The 13,998-nt window shown below is 57.7% G+C and overlaps 3 protein-coding genes across 3 annotated transcripts; 1 reads left to right on the top strand and 2 right to left on the bottom strand.

Moving 5' to 3' along the window:
- Positions 1–888: 888 nt before the first annotated feature.
- EX895_004705 (uncharacterized protein) lies at positions 889–4,185 on the bottom strand (the record flags this gene model as incomplete). Its single annotated transcript, XM_029885299.1, has 1 exon — positions 889–4,185. One exon carries the CDS (start codon positions 4,183–4,185, stop codon positions 889–891), a length of 3,297 nt encoding a protein of 1,098 aa, XP_029738541.1.
- A 3,775-nt stretch (positions 4,186–7,960) lies between these two features.
- On the bottom strand, positions 7,961–11,956 carry EX895_004704 (uncharacterized protein; the record flags this gene model as incomplete). Its single annotated transcript, XM_029885298.1, has 1 exon — positions 7,961–11,956. One exon carries the CDS (start codon positions 11,954–11,956, stop codon positions 7,961–7,963), a length of 3,996 nt encoding a protein of 1,331 aa, XP_029738540.1.
- A 687-nt stretch (positions 11,957–12,643) lies between these two features.
- EX895_004703 (uncharacterized protein) lies at positions 12,644–13,837 on the top strand (the record flags this gene model as incomplete). Its single annotated transcript, XM_029885297.1, has 1 exon — positions 12,644–13,837. The coding sequence occupies one exon, from the start codon at positions 12,644–12,646 to the stop codon at positions 13,835–13,837; it is 1,194 nt and encodes a 397-aa protein (XP_029738539.1).
- Between the last annotated feature and the right edge of the window lie 161 nt (positions 13,838–13,998).

Here is a 13,998-nt window from a genome sequence, read left to right as displayed (position 1 = left end):
AAGGGCTGTGAAAGAAGAGGAACCAATTAATTTATTTTATTATAATTTTCCTCCACGCGTTCTAGAGAGCGAAAGGCAGCAGCCGCTAATCTCGGCAGAGAGAACAAAGAAAGTTTTTGAGGCAAAGAGTGACAAAACTCGTCGGCAAGGGAGCACACATTCTTTCCAGTCAAGACTGCGGAATTCCGTGTCAAACCAGCAAGAATAGCCGTCTCCAACTTGCCTTCCGGCATCTGATGGAGCAGCACGCGGCCTTAATCTTTCCTCTGAGCTGCGAAAATGCTCTTGCTCTTCTTCTCTCGCGCAACCGCAAGTACTGCAAGGCACACCAAAATATACCTCACTTGCAGCCAAATCAGGCACAGGTTCCGCTGGAGCGAAAATCAACAACAGCCAGCCGAACCGGCCACCTACTTGCTGCATATCCACGCCTCTCAGTTCCGAACGATTGCTGTCGACTGCCCAGCTCCGGCATTCGTTCTTACTCCCATCGAAAATCGCGCAGATCTACCTCTACAAGGGAGAGGGATCGGCGCATGAAGAGCGAGAAGACGAAAAGTACACATCCCTAGCTTCGGCTCGCCCGCAAGTTCAAAGTGGGCCAAGGCGGATTCCCAAAGTGGTGCGCGCGGCCATCCACCCTTTTTCGATTCCGTGCCGTAGGGCGAAGGGCGACTGAGAAGCACGTGACCTGCGTAGACAGTACTTCTAACCCCGCTATCTGGGCATCACCTGGCTCACACTGATGCCCAGCTTCCTATCTACTTGGACTCCAGACAGCATGTCAACGCTTCCGTCCTTATCACTCTGTGTCAAGCTTCGTTGCTAACAAGGTATCGTATGCAATTGCAAAAAAGAACAGATTCGTGCTCGACTGCCTCCCCAACCTCACGTGTCCAGCTCCATGGCATGGCCCCTTTCCTGCAACGGCTGCACAGCAGCCAGCGGCGGACGCTCTGACATCCACCTCGTCGCCGCAACCCCATCCTTATGTCCGAAGCACCTCTGCTCGACCGGATCTGCGCCTAGCACCTCGCGCATAAATTCCGCCTCGGGCTCCTGAATCAGTGAGCCGCGCACCCGGATCACGGCGTGCGACGAGAACGAGCTCATCGAGGTAGAGATCGACGTATGCGCAGATGCGGACGGTGAAAGCCCGCTCAGGCCCAGCGAAGAATTGGTCTCAGACATCTCGGCGGCGCTGCTCGAGCCCGTCTCAGAATCGCTCTGCCCCAGTGTACGGTTCGACAGCTCGCTCGGCAGCGAATGCAGCGACGAGCTGTCTGCCAGCACGGCCAACGAACCCGAAGTCGACGAAGAGTCCGTAAACTCGGGCAACTGATCCATCTCGGACGCTGATAGACCGCGCGACATGATCGAACGCACGCTCGCCAACGTAGGCAGCGCCACAATGTCGTCGATCGTAGCACGTTGTTCTGCGTCCGAACATAGCAGCCGCTCGAGCACCCGCAGCATTGGCCCACTGAGCGCGCTAAGGTCCACGTCTGACAGATCGTCTCGACGCAACTTCTGCCACGGCTCGCCGTTGTCCGGAAGCTCGACATTGCCTGCTGCCTCAAGCAGGATGAGTCCCAAGCTGAACACATCCGCCGCCTTGCCGTACTGGCCGTGGAAGATGACCTCGGGCGCGAGGTAGATGCGGTCACCTTCGCGCTCGAGTCCTCGCTGGCAAGGCCACGGCTCGGCAACTTGTTCAAGCGCGTACGCGTGAGGCTCCTCGTCCAATCCGGCACCCTTCAACGTCGTCTCGGCGTCCACCAAAGGCCAGCGCGTCGCCATACCAAAGTCGCCGATCTTGAGCGTGCCGTATTCCGTGATCAGCACGTTGGCCGGTTTGAGATCCAGATGCAGAATATTGAGTCCATGAATGTAGGCTACTCCGCTCGACAGCTCCGCCAGGATCTTCCACAGCCGCGGTTCGTCCAGTGCGCCCACCTGCTGGCCGTACTCCTCGAGGAAGAAGGCGAGCGAGCCGAGCGGGCATAATTCGAGCTGCAAGAAAAGATGGCCCTCTTCCTCCCACGCGCCAAAGAGCGAAACAATGTTGGCATGCGGCTTACCCGACGTAGACAGTGTGCGTAGAACATCGACCTCCTCGAGCCTTCGCAGGCGATCTCTCGGGCCCGAGTAGGCCTTCTTCATGCGCTTTACCGCATACGCATAGCCGGTCGAGCGCGAGACGGCCTTAAGCACCTCGCTGAACTCGCCCGATCCGATCGTCTCTTCCACAGAAAAGGCGGTCTCCAGATGACCATATCCTTGAACTCTTGCACGCACGTCCATGGCCGACTCGTGAGAGCTGAACGACGACAACGACGAGCCTGCGGCCGGCTTTTGGGGAGTGTCTTGGCAGGTCGAAGTTTCCGACAGTCGCGACTTGCGGTGCGTCTGCATAAGCTCGAGTCGATGCGCACGCAGCTTTTGGGCCGCCTGGCGTCGCGAAGATGGCGACGGCGTTGTCAGGATCTGCGCAGCCTCGAACCACTTGAGGTTGCGCGTCGGCGTCATGGGCTCGAATTCCTCCTCGGCGGGCATCAGAGACGCATTGGCAGTGACAGGTGTAGCAGGCGGGAGCGCGTCATTGCTCCCGTCCGCACTCGGATCGGCTCCGTTTCTTGTATCGCGCATGAAGCTTGCGTTGCGGCTCATGGTTCGCTTGCCGAGGCCCGCAGAGCGAACACGAAGTGCTTTAGGTGCACCAGCAGCCTTGCCAATGTCGACCGACAGCATCTTGCGAGCGGGAGCTGGCGCAGCACTGGACGAAGGCGTGTTGATGGTTCGCTTGCCCTTTTGAAGTTTCTGCACATCGCGGATGCGACCCGATTGAAGGCTGGGGCTGTGCGTGACGTCTGAGAGATTTCCTTCGTCCTCCGTGACATCGTCAGTAGCAATCAAAGTCGGAACGTTGCGAGCTTCGGGTTGCGCAGATCGACGGCTGCGAGGAAGGCTACCGAAAGCCATGCCGTGACGGGCGGAGGGCGCGGGTGTGCTGGCCGTGGGAACACCGAGATGCGCCAGATTGAAGGTAGGACTGTCGAACGAGTCGGGCAACACGGGGGACCCAGCGCTCATGTTGCTGCCTGAGTGAGGGTCCATGGCGGCCGGCGAATGCGAGCCTAGCGGCGACGGCCCCAGCACAGACGAGTTTCCGCCAGTCTGGCCTCGAAGCGCAGGAGCAAACTTGGGGAAGGGCACCAGAGGAGTCGAGGTGGCTTTCTTGACAGGTGTGCCGGGCATAGCATTGCTGGAGCGATCCGCGCTGGTCGAGGCATGCCCGGAAGCAGCAGCAGCAGCAACGACCTCGCGCAGGCCAAGAGCCTGTCCGAAATTGATAGCCTTGGGCGGGAACGAGAAGGCTTCGGGCCCCCCATCGGCAACATCGGAGTTCTCACGAGCTTTATTGCGCTTCGAGATGAGGCCGGTGGACATGAAGGCGGCCTGTAATGGCTTGACGCTCTTGAAGTTCTGCGGGGTAAGGTATTGGCTGGTGGGGTCCATCGACTCGGACGTGGGTCTGCGTTCGCGTGCTCGTCGGGCGGGGCTAGCTGTGCTAGTGTTGGTGCGTGATCGGACGCGAGGGATGGGATCGGGCGACGAGTTTGCGGAACCGTTCTCGCTGGAATTGGAGAAGCGCGTCTCGTTGACCAACGACGATCGCTCCTTGGGGCCGAAGGCGTGAAGTATGACCCGTCCAGCAGGTCGCGGCGCGGGCGAATCGCGATGAAAGCTAGTCTCGTGGCGGCGAAGAGCATCCTGTGAGGGGGAAGAGAGGTCTTCGAGCACGCTGGTGGTCCTTGGCGAGGCGTGCCCGGATAAATCCTTGTTCGTCGCGGCCAACAGCGAGCCCATCCTCTTTCTGTTACTACTCTTGACACTGTGATCTGCGTCTGCGAAGGCAACTCCGCTGTCATCAGCTGCAGCGTCGGAGTGGAGTGCGCCAAACAGTCGGTGCGGGAGCGCGGACTGCGGCGTTTCCAGATATGCTGCTGATGCGTCGCCGCCAAACCCGCGCACCGACCCGTTCTTGCGACGTGCTGGTGTCGAGACGGGATCGAGCGAATCGTCCGACGAGTTGAAGGCACCCGGTATGTCTGCTCTACTGGTTGATCTGGCGACGGCCTCGATTTCGTCCTCGAACAACTTGGCGGTGGGGAAAGAGCTCATGGACAAATTGGCAGGCCTGCGCTTGGTATCGCGCAGAGGAGTGGAGTCCGAGTCTCGATCGGTGGCTGAGCGAATGATGGGACGTGGTTGGGTTGCAAATTCGAACAGATTGGCAACACCAGGAATCTTGTCGCTGAGACCCGCAGAAGCGCTTGCACTGCGAGGAGTGAGGAACTCGGTGAGCGGACGATGGAGCGCGGCGGACGACGAGGCACGAGCACGAACAGGCGCGCGTGGCCCTGTCGAGGGTGCAATGTGCGAGCCGTGATATGTGTTTGTATGTGTGTGTGTTGTGTCATCGAGCTCCATGCCGCCGCCGCTTGTGGTGGCGCGTTGGCGCGCTGGGGTGGCGAGCTGCTGCGAAGGACGCGCGGATAAGAGAGGGCTGTTGGATGAGGGCAGGCGTGCGCGTTGTGGACGAGCGGAACGCTGCGACAAGCTGGCGAGGGTATGTGTGGTGGTGGAAGAGGAGGACTTGCGTGAAAGGCGATGTGTCGGACGTGTGCCTGGCTGCAGCATGGGCTCGCCCAGATCGAGATGGAATGCAGCGCTTGGATCCAAGAGGTCGGACTGCTCGCACAGTGGGGATGGCGAAGCCGGGGGTTGTGCGTCGGCATCATCTTCGTCCGAGTCAACGTCCATGTCGACGTCTTCGAATCGGGGATGCGAGTCGGACGAGCCAAAAAGAGTGCGTGGACGAGGCCATGAATTGGAAGCGTCGGGATCGTCGCGCGATCCTGCGCGCAGCATGGGTTGAGACGAGGGACCAGCGATGGCATGAAGCTCGATACCTGGGTTGGCGGATGCAGAGCTTACATCGGAGCCCGAGCCGTTGCTAACTCCACGGTGGTGCCATAGGTCATGGTCAGTGTGGGAGGGGGATAAAACCGCAGGGGCTGTGGGTGCGCTAGCAAAAGAGGCTAGGTGCTGCAGAGGCACGGTCCTCTTGATGCTGGGGTAGGGCATGTTCTGATCGGACTCTTGGACGTCGACGTCGATGGCTGCACACTCTTGTGTTGGAGAGAGTTTTGAAAGCGGGGCCAGCGACGAAAAGGCATGCGAACGGGGTATGGACACCGACTGAGGGCGAAGTTGGGTGGCGGGCGCGGCAGGAAGCTGGTCCATCCATGAGGCAAAGGGCGAATTATGGTAGGCGTGAGTGCCAAAATTGGGCGGAGGCGTCATGGTGGCATGGGACTGGAGGTGGTTGTCCAAGCTGCGCAGCGGACGATTCTGTTTGTTAGGAGAGATGAACGAGTCTTCGTTATGATCCATCATGCCCGATCGAGACAACCTCGAAGCGAGGGCGACGCCTGTGCAAGGCTGTGATGGGAGATCACGCGCGGAATGGCTGACAATGCTGGGGCAGAGCGGTTGTAAGATGATCAATGTCAGCTCGATGTTCAGAGGGGTGTCGTCGAGGTCGAAGGATGGAAGGATTGCACAAGCCACAAGGCAGTGGCTGGGACAAGGATGGATAGCTATCGAAGAGTTGGGCGTGTAAGTTGCATGTATGCCTTTGTGTAGACGTAGATGATGGATCGAGTGCGACGAGTGCGAAGTCAATAGGAAAGTGCAACCCAATAATGATGTGTGTATTTGCGCCAGTGGGAAGCAATGACCAAGCGCGGTATGCACGTCAAGGCCGAGTCGTGAACAACAATAGACGAAAGATGCAGGTGCAGTAAAAGCTGTAAAAGGCGGCGTTGTCGAGCGATCGCAAGTCGTTGCTGAAAGTATGTGAGGATAGGCGATGGACTATAGCTAGCAGTAGAAGGAAAGAAAGAAAAAGAAGAAGAGAAAAGCAGAGGAAGAGAGAGAGGAGATGGAGATAGAGATGATGGTGAGCGGCAAAGGCTAGAGTGATCCATGGAGCGGCAAACAGATGCAGCCAAAATGCAAAAGTCGCGACGAGCAACGGGAATCGCTTCGGCGAACGTGCGGCGAAATCACTGCAGCAAAGCAGCACTCCACTCATCCACTCACAGCCAAAGCCTTTCTTTCCCCTGTTATTGGGTCAAAAAAGAAAGGAAAAATCGAGAATTTACTTTCAACGCGCTCAAACACACACACACACTCTCTCTCTCGCGACTGAGCCATCAATTTTTGGCTGAGCGGCCAGGAAAAGAAATCGAAAAAAGGCAGAAAAAAGGGACAATGAGGAGAGGCACGCGGCACGCAACATCCTGGACGCGGCAGAGAGACGCACACACGCGTGTCATGTTGCTTGCCTCTTTCGGGAAACAGCAGAGAAACACATCGCCTCTCTGGACCGTACATAGCAATGCTTGATTTGGCACATTCTTGTCTATGCTGCGTCTGCGTCTGCGTCTCTGCCGCCCGCTTTCAGAACCAAGCAACTGGCTTGCGGAGATAACGTAGACATGACATGGACATGCTTTTGGACCCTTGATGGACAACAGACCCAAGCCCTAAGCGCCCACATTCCTCTCGTACATTTGTGTGCTGGGAACCGAACGGGCCCTGTGCCTTTTCTGTCTGCAGTTTCGTCTCTGTGCAGTGCAACGGCTTCCCTACCCCTCGGAATGCCGTCCCAAATACGACGCACGGCTAACGGAAAGCCTTGTCTGACGGTCCAAACGCCTCGAAACCAGATTGCTATCGAGCTGCTGCTTCACGCACACATGTTGGAGAGCTTGCAATGCTGTCCAATGACATTGCCATGGAATGTCGTGCAAACAAAGAGAGCTCGAGGAGGCGACAAGAGGCCTCGTACAAGCGGCATGTTTGTGGCGGCGGCGGTGACAAGAGCGTACGGAGGCGCTGAGATGTATGACTCCTGACTTCGGCTACGCTTGACAAGGAAGACTCGCACAGCACCCTTGCTGTGGTTCCTCCTTTCTATCCCAAGATTCGGTGTCGACATGTCACATTTTGCAGGCGTGTCCAAGCTTGCAGATCCCTTCACCATGCGCCCCCTGGTACACAGCTCCAGAAACCCGTATCTCGCCCAGGATCAGGTTCCTGTTTCGCTGTCTAGCGCCGCTCTTTTGGGCTCCTTCTCGACATTCTCCCCTTTAGCAAGAATGACAAGCTCTTGACATCCAACGGCATCTCAATTAAGCCTTCTCGCTTGTTCCTTCAGTCGAGACCATTTAGGTTAGCTACCCTCTAGTCGAGGCTGCGATCAGCTAAGCCCTGAGCTATCTACGTAGGTCATTGGGGGCCCACACTGCAAGTTCCAAGCCAGTGGTTCCGTTCCGGCCCATGCAACTAGATTCCCCTAACCCCCCTTTTTTTGGGACGTGAACCTTTTTAAAATATTTATTTCTAAACGCCTTTCTTTACCTATGACGCGTTGCAACGGCACGAAAAGGCGCGGCGTTCGCGTTTCCTCAACAACGTGTCACGTGCCTCGGTGAAACAGGGCTCGATGTTACGTCTTTTGACCTCTCTGCGCTCCCTGCCTCGACTTTGTCCGTCTTCCCTCGCCTCCCCTTCTGTAGCAAGTATGCTAGGTTGACAGGAGTGCCGAACCTGCAATGAGCCGCACTGAGTACCTTGACCACTAGGTTCGATACTAGAGAGGGTGCAACGAGCAGGTGTTGCAATTGAGAGTCAGATCTTTGCCAACAACGATCGCTGATAGCCATGCTAGCTAAAAAACAGAGACGGAAATAATGGCTCAATAAATCTTTGGATCATACAGTACCGTGAGAATACAGAAGGATCACTCGGCACAACTCCAGCACCATTCTGCGCTCGTGAATGTCATCATGTACCCTGCAATGGCTCTTGCATTACATCTAGCCCATCAGAAGATCTCGGCTGCATACGGGCAATCTTCGAAGCGGTGTCCCACCTCGCCGCAGTCGTCGCACGGTTCTTGCTCGCCCTCTAGGCCCGATGCACTGCTGCCGTTGCTCGCCTTGTGCGCCACCGAGCTGGTCCGCTCCATCAGCTTGTCGCATTTGTCGAGCGAATGCCCGCCCTGCGAGCACAGTCCACAGAAATTGAGCTCCTCTTCCTCCTCTGCCGCTCCCGTGATTCCTGGCTGCTGCACATTGGATCCATTCCTCTCCAGCAACGGCTCTTGGCTGCCCAGACTCAGAGATACTTTGGGTTGGGTCAGGTTCAGAGTGCGAATGGGACTGCGCTCGTCCAGCCTTCGCGAGAGCCGCTCCACTTCGGCCAACAACTCTTCCTCTCGGAAGATGCGTGCTTCCACGAGCGCTTCCAGCTGCGAAACCTCCTTCTGCAACGAGTTGGCCGTATCGCGTCTCTCCATCTTTGTCGCCTCGAGCGTCGAACGCAGGTCGGACAACGTGCTCTCGCTGCTGTGCAGACGTGCTTCGCTGTCGGCCAGCTTTTGAGCCAAGTCCGAAGTAGACGTAGCTCCTGCAGCACCACCGTGAGCCTCGAGTTGCTTCCTTAGCGTCTCGACTGTGAGTTCGAGCGCACGCGACTTGGTCTCGGCCTCTTGGGCACGAGCCTTCAGTTCCGATTCGAGCAGCTTGTGCTTGGCCTTGATCTCGTTGTTTTCATCGCCTAGCTGACGCACCAAATAGCTGAGACCCGACATCTGGTTGGCCGACGACGATGCGGTCGAGACGTCACTGGCCGCATACGTGCCGTTAGACGAGATGCGGTGCGAGGACTTGAGGTTGCTACTGACACTGCTGTTCGAGGCAGCTGAGAGGCGGTGCGCATCCCTTTGCACTCCTGGCGAACCAAGCGGCGCTCTTGAAGCAGAATTCTCCTTCTCGTTCTCCAAGCGCAGTCGCAATTGACGGATCTCCGACTCCTTTACTTCCAGCTCCACATCCGCCTGTTGCTTTTGTCGTTGAAGTTTGTCTTCAAGGTCTTGTCTCTCGCTTCGCCACTGCGTTTGACTCGCAGACGCAAAGCTGCCCTCATGGCCCGTCTTGAGCGCATTATAGTTTTCCGCGTCCGCACGCAGGACCTCGAGCTCAGCTCGTTCGCGTTCGAGCGCTTGCTGGCTTTCCTGCAAAGCGTGTCGCGTCTCTTCGAGGAGCACAAGCTGCTCTTTGCCAGCTCTCTGGGTACGCTCGAGCTCCGTCTTGATACGTTTGAGCTCGTTCTTCAAGCTGGTCTCGACCTCGTGCGACTTGTCGCGACGCTTCTGAGCATACTGCTTCTCCTTTTCGAGCGCCAACACGCCTTCGGAGATCTGGTCCTCGTACTTGCCGAGCTTGTCCTGGAGGTGAGCCACCTGCTCTCGCAACGCTTCGTTGTCGATAGCAGCAGCAGACCCCGCCTCGAGGCCGTTGCGACTGTGGGAGGACGACGCTTGGGCGGCCTGCAGCTCTTCAACACGAGCTTCTGCAGCTCGAATGGCCTCTTGCGCCTTGTCTTGGAGCAGCTGCATGTTGTCGAGCACTTCGGCGCGTTCGGCTTCGATTTCTTCGATCCTCTGCTCGTACAAGCTGATGGTCTCGCGACCAGCGTCCTTGAGCTCGTCGATTTGGCGCACCAAGTCGTCTCGAGCGGTCTGTGTCTGGTCTTCGATGCGCTTGAGTGACGCTTTGAGGCTGTCGATCTCGGCGTCTTTGAGCTTAAGCTGCGTCTCGAGCGCCTCTTTGGTCTCGCCACGCTGCTCGAGTGCTGATTGGTGTTCGATACGATTCTTCATCTCGGTGACGAGGTGCTCGCTTGCTTCCAGCTTGAGCTGCAAGCTGTTCTGACGGGTCTCGGCTTCTTTCCGGATTCGATCGTGGTCGTCGGCACTTTTGCTGAGCTGTTGCTGCGCTTCAGCGAGTCGATCCTTGAGCTCCTTTTCGCGGTCTTCGATCTCTGTGCGTCGGCGGATCTCGTCATTACGCTCGATACGCCGCTCCTCTTCCATCTCAGCCTGTCTGTCGCGTGCTTCCGCTCGCATCTTGGCGCGTTCGGCGTCGAGGATGGCCTCGTTGGAGCGCGCCTCGGACATGCGTGCTTTCCTCGCTTCTTGGGCACGGCGGAGCTCGGCGTTCTGCTTCTCGAGCTCCGCCAGCTGTGCACGAAGCTGCTCAAACTCGGCCACCTGCTCTTCGTACAGCGAGAGCGGAACAACGGCTTCTGCTACAGAGCCGTGCGTCAGGTCTGCAGCATCAAGGCCTGCACGGCTCTCTGCCCGAGACTGCGAGCGAGAAGCGAGTTGAGCGGATTTGCGCGGAGTGAGATCCATGAGGTCGAGCAGCATGCGATTCTTTTCGAGGTTTGATTCGGTGGTCGAGGTAGGCTCCTGCTTGTTGATAGGTGAGCTTTCGATATCGGAAGGGTCGCGGCCAAGTCGGCTGTTGGAGCGCAAGGAGAGCACGCTGGAAGGACGCTCGGTGCGCGCTTCCTTGGTAGGACTAGGAGGGGGCGGCATGCTTGCGTCAGAGGTGGTGGGAAGTGCGCCCGGGCGGGCAAACATCGAAGCGCGCCCCTTTGTGGCTCGAGGAGTAGGGATACCGCCTAAACTCTGACGCTTCTTTGCGAGACCCGGTGTGCTCTGTACGACACTAGATACAGCGCGCATGCCGGCAAGCGATGACCTTGGTGTTCTGGCCGCTACGGAAGCCGAGGTGGGTGCCGCACTGCGGATGGGGCTCAACTGTGTCTGCTTTGCCATGCTCTGGTGGCGAAGAGGTTCGTCGTGATCGTCGCGCGTGGAAGAAGGCGTAGCTGTGGCGAGACTCTTGCGTGCGGTGAGACGACTGGCCGGACGAGAGGTGGCAAGGGCCGATGTTGGTCTGCTTGCTAATGCGACGGAGGGAGGGCGTATACCGAGGCGGGACGAGGTGCGTGAGGGGGTGGTGGAAGGCGGGCGTGAGATGGTACTTGCTCGTCTGCGCGAAGGGGTGATGGCGCCTGCGCGGTCAGGGACGTCCGAGGCGCGGGACGAGGGTCTGTTGGACAAGGACGAAGCCGGACGGGCCACGGCATCGGTTGGAGGAGCATCGTTGATGGCGACCACCTTAGAAGCCGGACAAAAGATTCCGCTACCGGGAGCACATGCAAAGTACTGTGTACCTTGTACGCTGCCGTCGTTCTTGCCTTTGCCGATGCTATCACCGGTAAGCTCAAGACCAGCGTAGAAGCCGGGCTTGAATTGGACAGGACCGAGGTGACGAAGAACACCTACGAGCTCTGATCCTTCCATGCGAACGAGGTCACCGATTTCGAGGTCTCGCCCGCGTCGAACATGCTGCTGCTGTACGTGTTGTTCCCGTGCACGAGAGGCGGCGGTGGACGAGGTGTGAGAGGGCGTCCTGTTGATGGCAGATGGAGTGAAGCTGCTTCGTGCGTGGATGTCCGAGTATCGTTTTGGCGTGGCTACTGTTCGAGATGTGCCTGCGATCGACGAGGCTAGCAAGGGACTTCTGCTACGCGCCAGTGCCGATGAGCTGGTGGAGCCTGGAGAAGTATCGGAGGCAGAGGGCGAAGCGTGCGGCAGAGGTATGGCTCTAGTCGGTGGGGTATCGGATCGAAGCGAAGAGTGCGATTTACGTGATAGCAGCGAAGCGCGAGGCAGACGACCCGCAGTCAGCAGAGGCGAGTGGTCGTCTGCGTCGCTGCTCTCTTTCGCTACAGGAGAGGAGGCAGAAGAAGGTGAAACGTGAGAGAGGCGGTACTTTGCCGGATCGTTTTTCGAGATAGCTTCGGCCAACGTCTGCTTCTTGAATCGAGTGTCGGGACTGTCCGCCGCTGGGCTGATGCTCGAAGCAGCCGCGGGCGAGATTCGTCGGGATGCGCCTGTGGGTGTCGGCAGACCGGATCGCAGGTGCGAGCTGTTGGGCGTGGTCGGAATGCCCGACGACGACATGGTGCCCACGCGGTCAATCCAAACGAGGGTGCGAGCGAGCAAATCGGGCTTTGTTGGGCTTTGATGGTGGTGGCACGGAACAAAAGATCAAGCTGAAACGTGGTTACAGAACCATCACACGTCGAGCGTGAGTGAATCAGTGTGTGTCTCTCTTTCCGAGTATGTGTTTGTGTGTTGATTTTTGGCGAGCGCCGCGTGGTTTTAGGTTGTCTCTGCCTCTCCGCCTCTCCGCCTCTCCGCCTCTCAACGCACCCGCGCATTCTGCGCACAGCTCCTGTCGCCTGGTGCGAAGCGTGAACCCCAGGTTGTTAAGCTTTTGTTAAATTGTATATTTCTTTGAGCGGAGAGCTCTATGTTCGCCACACGTAAGCGTGCAGCTGTTTCAAGCGCTTGTTGCGTGTGGAGCGATCCTTTCGCTGCTTCCAACACTCCATTCCAACACCATTCGCCGTTCTCGGCTCAACACACGGACTTGAGCGTAAGGCGCAAAGCTTGCAGTGCACGTACAGTGTATACAGAGTGATGCGCTTCAGTGTAACGACTGATTAGTGGACTCGGCATTCTCACCAATCGACAACGTCAAGTCGAGGTGCTTTCTTGGGCAACCACTACCACTCACGGCTGGAGCACAGTGCACATCCAGGCCTCCCTACCGATGCACTCACGGCCAAGGCTCGTGTCATAGCAATGTCGGTCTCGAGAGCAGCGGGTCCCTCTTCGAGGGGCCTGTTTGCTTCTGCAGCTGCTTCATCCCCAGAGCGCGCGGCGAATCTCGGAGCCACTGCATCTACATCGCTCAGACGTGCTTCGCACTTTGTGGCAGAGGAGACCCTTCCACCGAGCTGGCTGCTCCCGTCACATATGCACCTTTTCAACCGCCCTGTCCAGGTTTCATCGCAGCGAGTATTCTCCTCATCATCAACACCACATGCACGCACAAGGAATTCTCAGACCAGCAGCACTTCGACCAAAGAGCTCTCCTTCCCGAGACACCTCCGCAACCCAACACCGTACGACATCTTCCACTTCAGCAATCGCAAGGTCACCCCATCCGATGTCAAGACACGATACTACGATCTCGTCCGCACATGTCATCCTGATCGCTTCACCTCTTTGTCCTCGAAGACCAAAACGCAAGCAGCGGAAGAGTTCAAGTCGGTCATCTCAGCGTACAATCTTCTCAAAGACCCGTCTAAAAAGCAGTTGTACGACCGAGCGGGTATAGGATGGGGTGCCTCCGCCTCTGCAGCGGTGAGTGATCCTTGGAAAAACTTTCAAGACCGCCGCTACACCCGGCGCTACGACGACTCGTTCGCCGGCGCGGGACACGACAGATTCGGCTGGCAAAATCCCAACTTCTACAACTCGCATTTCTCCTCCTCCTCCGGCGGTCGAGCAGGGTGGAAAGGCGGCAACGGCCAATATACGTCCAACGGCGTCTTTATCAGCACGCTGTTTGTCCTCACATGGTTCCTCGCCGGCCTGCAGTATTCCAGGCTCAGCCTGCAGAGTGCGAAAGCCATTGAGCGCGCTGACAAGCACCATTTGGATGCTGCACGGAGCTTGAACGAGGCCAGAGAGCGAGCGCGCAGCCAGGAGGGCAGAGAACAGTGGAGGGCGTTTAGACAAAGAGCCAGGCAGCAAAAGTTTTTGGAGGACGTGGAGAGGGCCAGTGTTGCTGGGTATGTGGTGGGTGAGAAAGGGGGTGCACGTGGGGTCGGGAGGATTGAGGAGCCAGAGTTGGCTAGTGAAGGGGTTGCATACAGAGAGCGTCCATACGGCGTTGGGCACGGCGGGCCAAGTGGGAAGCAGGCTGCACAGGAACGGTTTGCTAAAGCTCAGCAGGCTCAACAGGTCAAACAGGCCGACACTGTATTGTAGCAACCAATACCGCTCTGATCAATTCATTTGCCGTACACCGGCGTCATCCTTCACACACCCACACCCACACCCACCCACACACCCACACCCACACCCACCCACACACGTACACGTACACACACACACAAACACCTTTGGACGCGTGGATGAAATTGGCATTC

The sequence above is a fragment of the Sporisorium graminicola genome, chromosome SGRAM_4 (assembly GCF_005498985.1).
Source record: "Sporisorium graminicola strain CBS 10092 chromosome SGRAM_4, whole genome shotgun sequence".
Classification (NCBI taxonomy): Eukaryota; Fungi; Basidiomycota; class Ustilaginomycetes; order Ustilaginales; family Ustilaginaceae; genus Sporisorium; species Sporisorium graminicola.
Note: the sequence above shows the minus strand (reverse complement) of the source record. Positions and strands in the feature narration are given on the sequence as shown.